This window comes from Akebia trifoliata, chromosome 1 (genome assembly GCF_017979445.1).
Source record: "Akebia trifoliata isolate Shusen 1 chromosome 1, ASM1797944v1, whole genome shotgun sequence".
NCBI lineage: Eukaryota > Viridiplantae > Streptophyta > Magnoliopsida > Ranunculales > Lardizabalaceae > Akebia > Akebia trifoliata.
The window spans coordinates 11,423,872-11,432,810 of record NC_141375.1 but is presented as its reverse complement, the minus strand read 5'-3'; the positions used below and the strand labels follow the sequence as shown (position 1 = coordinate 11,432,810).

The following is an 8,939-nucleotide window of genomic DNA, read 5'->3' as shown; positions in this document are numbered from 1 at the left end:
AAAACCTAGAGCCCAGATCAAAACAGTAATAAACTAAACGAACAACAATCCATCCCAAGTTACTCAAAACTACACAAATAAAAAATATAAATTCAACATTTATTCAAGTACAATACAATAAATATACCCAAAAAAAAAAAAAAAAAATCCTAAACTAACTCTACTAGCACACTGAGATTGTGCAGCTAATCCCTCCTTGGAAAAATCATTCTTTAAAACTTGATTTTTCTCACTACTCGACGATCCAAAGCAGAGGAAACACCTGCCTATTTCAAATCAAACAAACCCAGAAAGAAAAAAAAATTAAATAAAACCCAAAAGTTGCTCGAAACCACCACTATTCTTCATCTTCTACCGACCAGTCAAAGAGATTTTTTAAAATAATTTTTTGGGATCAATCACCAAAGAACCTAATGATGGAGACTTACCTAGATCATTTTTTCGATCGCAAACGGAGTCGTCAATGGCGTCGTCGCAAACAGGGTCGTTAATGGTGTTGATCGCAGACGGTGTCGTCAATGGCATCAATTGTTGTCGCAGACGTTGAACGAAAACAGTGTCGTCGATGGGTTTAACTTGAACGAAAATAGCATCGTCGTCGATGGGTTTAGGTTGAACAAAGAGACAGAGAGAGAGAGAGCACGTTGTGTGGGCTCTGTCGAGAGAGCACGTTGTGTGGGCTCTGTCGACAGAGGAGAGAAGATAAGAAGAGAAGAAAATGAGATCAAGGGCATTTGCGTCTTTTCATGAGACATTTTTTGGTAATTCGCGTCTCCGCAAACGCAATTTAAAAAAGCTCTAAAATACAGCTTTTCACATCTGCGTTTAGAAACGCAATTCAGCAACGCAAAATCGTAACGCGGAGGTTGGGTCGTGTTTGATTCAGCTTCAAAACTCCGCTTCACACCGCAAACACACCAAAATTTGCGTTTTGAAGCTGAATCAAACAGCCCCTAAATATCCCCTTAAGCTTGAGAAGCATCACACCACCATGCAAATTATTCCAAATTTCATCTACTAATATTCGTAACTACATTTGCCGACTTAAAATTCCTTTCATGCTCAAAGCATACCATACTCCATCGACTTGCTAGGAATTCATTTACTGCAATTGCAATCTGAGTGTACATTAGAGGAGATACCCAATATCCCCAAAGTCACCAACTATATATGTCCTCTGTTGTTCACAAAGTCAAGAAAGAGAATTTTAGTACAATATGACCACTCGACGAATAATTATATTGTGCAGAAGAACGGAAAGATTTCTACCTCTAGAGACTATGAAACCACCCAGAACAAATATGACAAGTACCGCGAAAGCCCCAAATGTGTTTGTAACAATCTGATTCTGTCCCAATGCCGCAATAAAACGGAAAAGAGAAAGTGACATTTGATGTAGGTTGAACATTAGGAGCAATTGACAAATAAATCTGGAAAACACATTATGTGATAGAATGTTTATGATTTAAAAATACAGAACCAAACCCGAATCACTTTAATTGAGATTAATCGAGACAAACCTTTCGAAGCTTGGTGCCATTCCAATTGTGTAGTAAGTAAGGATGACCCATACTGAAGACTCAATTAGTGACACTGGAATCCTTGTTATAAATGTAGGAAGTGAGTATGCCCAAGCTGGAAAGAACATGTAATCTCTCTGCTTGAAGAACACTGGTAACTTCATCAATGTCAATTAACCCTCGGCAAGCCCATTAATCATGTTGTTCACTAAACAGAAGAAAAGAACACCCATGTACTTTACCACATCTTCTAGAGTTTTGTGATCCATCTCTGTTCATATGAAAACCGTCATTGTTATTATTGCAACCATGGCGATCTGCACCACAAACAAAGAAACAAACTTTTGTTAGCTTTACAATTTCCTTAAAAAGTTGTTTTAAGTCTTATTTTCTCACTCGTATAGTTTTAAAGATGTAGATGAATGCACTCCTCTTCATCAACAGAATTTCTCGGTCAAAGCAGGCTTTAAAGAGTTCCATCTTTGTTAGGCCGTACTTTTTTCTTAGGAGAGCTGCCAGATGACACTTGGACTTGTCATAAGGAACATAAAGTTCAGATTGTAGACTTTTTCCAACATGGAACGAGTGGAAGGCTTGTGAGAATTCCTTGACAGTAATGTAGCGATATGGCTCTATTTTTAAATACCAATACTTTGATCTTTCCTCGACGTCACCTAATTTCACAATTCTTTCAATTTAGCTTGCAAGAGTGAATAAGTGAAGACACCTCCTCCCACACTCACACCAAAAATAAATAAAAATTGGCATAGGAAGCCAAACCTCTTGTAGGAAATCTGCTATGCCTTTCCTCTCCAGACATTTGAACCGCATTGTCTCAAAAAATTCGAGAATGGACTCACGAGGGCCGTGGTAAACTATCTGCCCTTCGCATACAAGTATTACATCATCAAAGATGTTAAATGTTTCCGGTGCAGGTTGGAGGAGAGAGATGACCATTGTGGATTGGAAGACACGGATGATAGGCTTGAGACACATGACAATCTGGTAAGTCGTTGAGCTGTCTAGTCCTGTCGATATCTCATCCATGAAGAGAGTTGTTGAAGGACCATTTATCATCTCACCTGTGGTCACTCTCTTCTTCTGCCCTCCTGATATACCTCTCCTCATGTTGTCTCCCACCATTGTATCACCACACACTTATAGCTCGAGTAACTGTTACATTCAGGGCTGCTTTGTGAATAAACATCTATTGTTCTATCTGTCATATATGAATAAATTACAATTTTCCTCACCTTCAAGGTATAATCAATGACAATACTGGACTTCTGTCCTTGAATCACTGCTGCCTGAGAAGGAACAAGATAAAGAAAGTGATAAATGATCTTTAGCAAAGCAAATCTAATTCTCTACTTTGAGTCATTTTGTCGTTTGTTATTGTTATTAGTAGCCTTTATACCTTCATAAAGAAATTGATATCTGGGTCTGGTTTAATTGATTGATGTTTCTCCCTTCTTGCAAGTTCAGTAAGAACATCTACACAAAGATTTGTCAAGAACATTAACAAGTTGATTTCTACAAACTTTTGCAAGATTTAATGTGGAATCTGTTGGGGATGGAAGATGTACCATGTCTCTGTAACCAACACCCTGACACCGAGCAGAGAAATCCAAGGTTTCCCTTACAGTCATGTCTCCCATATACAGATCATGTTGACTGATGCTTAATCCCAAAGTGTAGTTATTGCACTTTAATGTGTGCCCTTACGAGCACACGTTAACAAAACCCATATATATAAGTTATCTGGTCAGATCCAAGCATAATCAGTCTTATATTGGGCCTTATTTCAATGGCTGGATTATAACAGCAGAAATTGACTACTTAATCAAATGCCTATTAGTATAGAATTAATTATGGCAAGGATTTGATGATAATACAAACATATATGTAAATATCTTACTTACATTTCTTCTTCTTTTCCACTCTTCAAGGCATTCTTTGCTATGCATTGAAAAGCTTCTTCAATGTTAATGCCTTCCTTGGCGGAGGTCTCAAAGTATGGAATATTCCCCTTTGAAGCACACAATACCCATGTTTTTTTTCTCAGACACCTGGATTGATCCATGAAAACAAACATTACCATGTAAATGACAAATCAAAAGGAATAATAAACCATTAGAAAATATAAATACACAGATATTCTCCCATACCACTCTGCTGTTTCCACCATCCATGTCAACCTTGTTTCCCAAAACAACGAAAGGGAAATTTTCCGGGTCTGAAGGACTTGCCTGCATAAGTCCTGTTTTTTGTTAGCTTAACTTTTTAATAAAATTGTAGAGATGGATTGTGAGATAGTTGTAAAGCTTCTTTTATGGAAAATATACTACACCCTACATATGTGCAAACTTTTTAGTGTTTGTGGAGCTGTAAATATACTTTTTCGAAAAGGTCTTACACCTCAATAACACTACAGTAAAGTTACTAATAAAAGCGAACAACCTTAATAATTCAAAGCACACCTGAATAAGAAATTCTTCCCTCCAGTTGTTCAAGTTGTCAAATGACTTCATTACATTAACATCATATACAAGAGCACGGCAGTCTGCACCACGGTAGAAAGTAACACCTAGACTTTGGAATCTTTCCTGTCCAGCCATGTCCCATATCTGCCATAAAACAACAATTGACCAAATATTACTGCTTAAAAACTCAACCATCTGAGTAACCATCAGAATTATTAAAGAAATAAGAGGTGGTGCCCAGAGACACATCAAATTCTTTAACTAAAAAATTGGAAATACACACAATTGCAGAATTTATTGAAGGAAACAATGACCCCTGACATAACACCTTTACATGTTAACAACTTTAGAATCTAACAATGGTGTTGTTGCCAAGCTTAAACAAAATATGGTGTTTTCAATAATGCTAAAATCAGGAAGAAGCATTGCCCCTGCAAGGGAGAACATCTAGTGTTTCAAACTAATCTTAGGGAGAGGAAGATCTCGATCAATCCGTCTGCTCTGTTTAAAAACCCTAGAAATTCGAGATCGAAGTGATTGAAGATTCAAAAATTAAAGACAATTATAAAAAAATTTTACAAAACTCAAAAATACTCTAAATAGGACTTCTATAATCTATACGAACTCATCAAATAGTTGTTGAAGAACTTATAGGTTTTTCAGAATTGAAGAAAGCAGATAAGTACATCTATAGATACTTCAATAGAAATCTTCACTTAGAACATCATTTATGGAATAGGTCTAATAACTCGATCAACAACACTCCAAATAGAGCTTTTATGTGAACTCATCAAATAGTTGTTAAAGAACTTAATCCAATGCCCCACGGAGGATGAGTCAGGGCCTAAGATCGGGCCTAAAGGTGTAGTTGATGGACAACAGGCATGAATATTCCTGATATTTTTTGAATTAAAGAAAACAAAGAAGTAAATCAACAGTTACTTCAATCATGGACAGAACAGGTCAAATCACTCGATCAACAACACGCCAAATAGGGATTCCATACGAATTCATCAAATAGTTGTTAAAAAGCATTTAGGTTTTTCAAAATTGAAGAAAGAAGATCAGTCTACAACAATTAACAAAATATGTAGAAAAATCTAGGGTTTAGGATCGATTGGAGAGAAAAATTAACAAAATATGTGGGAAAACATACCTTAATTTTCGAGGCCGAGATCAGATCAATTTAGATTGAAACCTCACGCGTTTGAGAGATCGATAGAGAGATCTCCTCGACAGAGACAAATCTGTCGAGTATGAGATGAGAGAAAGACGGAGGCTTCGTTTTCGAGCTTGAGAAAGAGACTGATTTTGTGAGAGAAAGAGATCAGCAGAGACGAGAGATAGACTGTCTTCGAGTTTCAGACGAGAGAGAGTCCGATTTCGAGTTTGAGATGAGAGACAGCGAGAGTGAGTAACTGAGTCAGTGAGATCAAAGTAAGGAAATGTGGCCATGGCCAAATAAAGACTCTGTAGCGACGGTCAAACTTTGACCGTCACTAAAAGTTGTTGCAGTAGGTGATTTTTCTTGTAGTGATTCCTTGTCAAGTGGTTTATTTGATTTTGTGATTGTCACCAAGGAGAACCAATGTAAGCTTTATTGGGTTTGGGAACTCTCTTACCCAATTGAGCAAGAACTATATAATTTTCCTTTTCTAGAATACACAAGTCAGTAATAATTTCAATTATAATAGTAGGGGTACTAGGGGCCTCCTGTTCCACCTTTCTTTCATTTACCCCATTACCCTCCCCATCCCTCGCACCTTGACCATCACCATCCCTTCCAGCACTACCATCACCATCCACCTCATACCTCCTAGGATCACCATCACCACATTCACCCTCCATCCCATCCCTCCAAGCACCACCATAACTCTAAGAATCACGGTCCTCACCACCGTTTCTTTCTCTTTGGTCATTCCTTCTCTTAGCCATCTTTTTTTATTCTTTCCTCTAATTTCTTTTCCTCCATTAAATTCTTTTTTTTTTCAAGTAAAAATTTCATTTCCTTAAGAGAAGTCATCATTTCTTGTTAATCACAAACCTTTATTTAAATATTTACAACAAGTTTTATTAGGTTTTCCTCCTCCCTTGTCTCCTCAACTACATCCTCTTCAACAAACTTCATCTTCTCATCAACAATATACAAACTTCTTCCTCTACCTCTCCTCTCACTCCCACTTTTCTCCCCAGCTTCCTTTCATTTTCCTTTGTTTTTTTTTTTTTTTTTTTTGCTCTTCTTCCCATATATAGATTGATGTTCCATCTATGAAAACTTTTAATTTCTTCACCAATTTTGGTTCATCCTCCTTCCCTTATGCTTTCTGCAAATACAAAATATAACAAATTATCAAAAAAAAAATAATTAACAACTTAATTTAAATAAGTTGAACGAATCGTTTATACTCCTACTTACCTGATAGGTCTTTCCATGTTTTGGAGGGTCGTATGTTTTTATTAATTCTTCATCAATTTGAGATGTATCCAAATTCATAGTATCCTTAACATTTTTTTCTCATTGTTTGTCAACTCCAAAGATCTTATGACCTGTGTGCAAAAATCTTTCATTCCATTAAAAATTTATACAATAAAACAATATCATTAAATTTTAAATTGTTTTACCTTGCATTCTTTTGACTTGCCCTCTACAGCCTTATCCTATAAATAAGTTGTGGATTCCCATTTCAAACATCTGGGCCATGCTTCCTTCATAACCACCTTGATTATCTTAGGGGGTTATAATGTGTTTATATGCCTACACAAATCACATTACAAAATAAACGTAAGAGTTTGAATTAATGAATGAAATAAAAAAAATTAAGAGCAATGGTTAAATTTATTACTTATAAGACATATGTGCATCCATATATATTGTATATAGCCTTCTCCACCACTTCTCCAACTATTATCATGACTTGTGCTAGATCTTTATACACAACCAATTCCCATGGATAATTGTTGAAGGTGATCAAATTGTTCACAAGCTCAACATATTTTGGCAAGATAGTGTCGTTGCCAGTTGGAAACGAAAAAATATCAATAACATAAAGATGACTAAGCTTTAAAAAATCATTAGTATCTATTCTCAGTCTCTAGTGTAGCAGAAACATCCTTCGTAAGAATCTTTTGAGACCTAGGGAAATATTTCTCCCTTATGTTTTTTTACCTTTCTCCAGTGGTTGGACTACAACCTCATTTTCTACACATTTCAGTCATAATATAAGGCTAATATCTAATAAGGTCATCTTTAAATCTTGGTCAAGTAACGAAAATGTCAAAATTGGTTTATGTTTTTCCATTAACACTATAATAATGATTTGTAACTGGGTGATCCTAATCGCCTTCAAGTCATATAATTTACCGAAGCACGTACCTTAAACCCTCAAATTTTTTTACAAGGTTCTCATTACTTGATAGGGGTGTTCCTTTCCCCAACAATAATAAGAAATATATATATAATATTTAATTTAACAAATAAAATAAGCAACACAATACATATCATATTTTGAAACTTACACACCACTGCACAATAATTGCACCATCATAGAAAAGAGTCAAGCATTTTTAAAATAAATAAAAAAATGTTGAGTTCAATAAATTGTCATCAAATTCGAAAGAAATTACCTTCGCGTTCAATTATATTAGTATGGAACCCGATGTTATTACAAAATGATACCTTCTATGAAGGTTGTTCACAATATCATTACCATCGAGTTTATAATAGGCAGATTTACCAAAACATGCACAACTTTTCAATTATTTACCAAAATGGTAAACTGTAGCAATTAATTCCGAAAACTTACCATTTTCGGAATTAATTGCTACAGTGTATCGTTTTGGTAAATATTTTCCAAAACTGTACCGTTTTGGTAATTTTTCTTTATAATATTAATTATTACTGAGTTTGATAGTAATTAAACCATCGTTGAGTTCATAATATTATTTAGTATCGTGTTTGAAGGTAATTTAATTACTGCCGAGTTCATAACATTAATATTAACCAAGTTCGATAGCAATTAAAATTGAACTTGACACTGTAAAAAATTGAACTGTATTGTTTTCTCATATTAGAAAATGACAAAAAAAAAAAAAAAGAACAAAATGAGCATCTATTTTCATGTTCAACCCAAATAAACCATAAAGATTAGAATTTTATAGAAAAACCATTAAAATAACACAAAACAATTCCCTAAATTATACATACCTCTTCAAACCCAAAAAAACCTTTATCAAACTTCTTCGTCCTTCTCCGATGAAAATGGTGGCTCTTTGGCGATAATGAGTCTGAGGGACCATTTAGGAAGGAAAAGTTTATTAAATGCCCTTGTGAGTGTTATTTTGGTAACACCCACTTTAAAGACCCCGCATACCATTGGTCCACGTGGTAAGAGAATTTAAAAAAATTTCTCTCACACGGTGAGATTTTATTCTTCCAAAACTAACCTCAATCAGTTACTATTAAGATTACCAAATCCTGTCTCTTTTTTCAAAAAATTGTGGTTTCTTGCATCTTAAAAAGAGAGCTCCTATTGGCAACCCAAACTTTACTTATTACTCTCCAATTAAATAAAATAATAAATAAATGATGAGAATGAGTAAAAGTTAGGGTGCCAATATAAATCTTCTTTCTAGTTTAGAGTTGCTATTGCTACACCAATGTTTACTAATGCCACACCAATTCTCTCTTCTTTTTTTTTAATTATAGATAACTATTGAAATTGTTTGAATTAGTGCTATAACATTTTGTAATGTTGGGATTATAATTTTAGCCCAACCTTTGTGACCAATTAATATTTAATATTTTGAAGAAAAAAAAAAGGGGACGCCAACGAGTTCAACCAATTAACACTTTAAAAATGGATTTTCTTAGTCCTTAACTTTAAAACATGGCTTAACTGTCTTAAGTCGAGTCAAGTTGATAATTTTTGAGTTGACT

General features: G+C 34.9%; 1 protein-coding gene across 8 annotated transcripts; it reads right to left on the bottom strand.

The window, feature by feature from the left end:
* LOC147410703 (ras-related protein Rab7-like) lies at window positions 1-8,357 on the bottom strand. 8 transcript variants are annotated; one of them, XR_015177494.1, is made up of 14 exons: window positions 8,208-8,357; window positions 6,626-6,758; window positions 6,420-6,550; window positions 5,160-6,327; window positions 4,001-4,147; window positions 3,689-3,769; window positions 2,938-3,589; window positions 2,774-2,827; window positions 2,301-2,693; window positions 1,917-2,194; window positions 1,521-1,837; window positions 1,270-1,430; window positions 429-1,177; window positions 1-262 (listed from the first exon to the last, which is right to left on the bottom strand). XR_015177494.1 is itself a non-coding variant. In XM_086439024.1 (14 exons), exons 5-8 carry the CDS (start codon window positions 4,136-4,138, stop codon window positions 3,278-3,280), a joined length of 381 nt encoding a protein of 126 aa, XP_086295150.1. In that variant the 5' UTR covers window positions 4,139-4,147; window positions 5,160-6,327; window positions 6,420-6,550; window positions 6,626-6,758; window positions 8,208-8,357; the 3' UTR covers window positions 3-262; window positions 429-1,430; window positions 1,521-1,837; window positions 1,917-2,194; window positions 2,301-2,693; window positions 2,774-2,827; window positions 2,938-3,277. The 8 variants fall into 8 exon arrangements, 3 of the variants coding, with proteins under 3 accessions (XP_086295150.1, XP_086295132.1, XP_086295141.1); XR_015177492.1 differs by having other exon boundaries at window positions 429-1,430; window positions 2,938-3,014; window positions 3,107-3,589; XM_086439024.1 differs by having other exon boundaries at window positions 3-262; window positions 429-1,430; window positions 2,938-3,281; window positions 3,443-3,589; window positions 3,689-3,780.
* Between the last annotated feature and the right edge of the window lie 582 nt (window positions 8,358-8,939).

What these genes read in the sequence shown, in the direction of transcription:
- LOC147410703 (XM_086439006.1), bottom strand. Translation starts at nt 4,138, where the DNA reads ATGGCTGGACAGGAAAGATTCCAAAGTCTAGGTGTTACTTTCTACCGT. An exon ending in GGGAAGAATTTCTTATTCAG is followed by an intron (nt 3,781 to 4,000) that starts GTGTGCTTTGAA and finishes AACAAAAAACAG; the next exon opens with GACTTATGCAGGCAAGTCCT. An exon ending in ATGGTGGAAACAGCAGAGTG is followed by an intron (nt 3,590 to 3,688) that starts GTATGGGAGAAT and finishes GGATCAATCCAG; the next exon opens with GTGTCTGAGAAAAAAAACAT.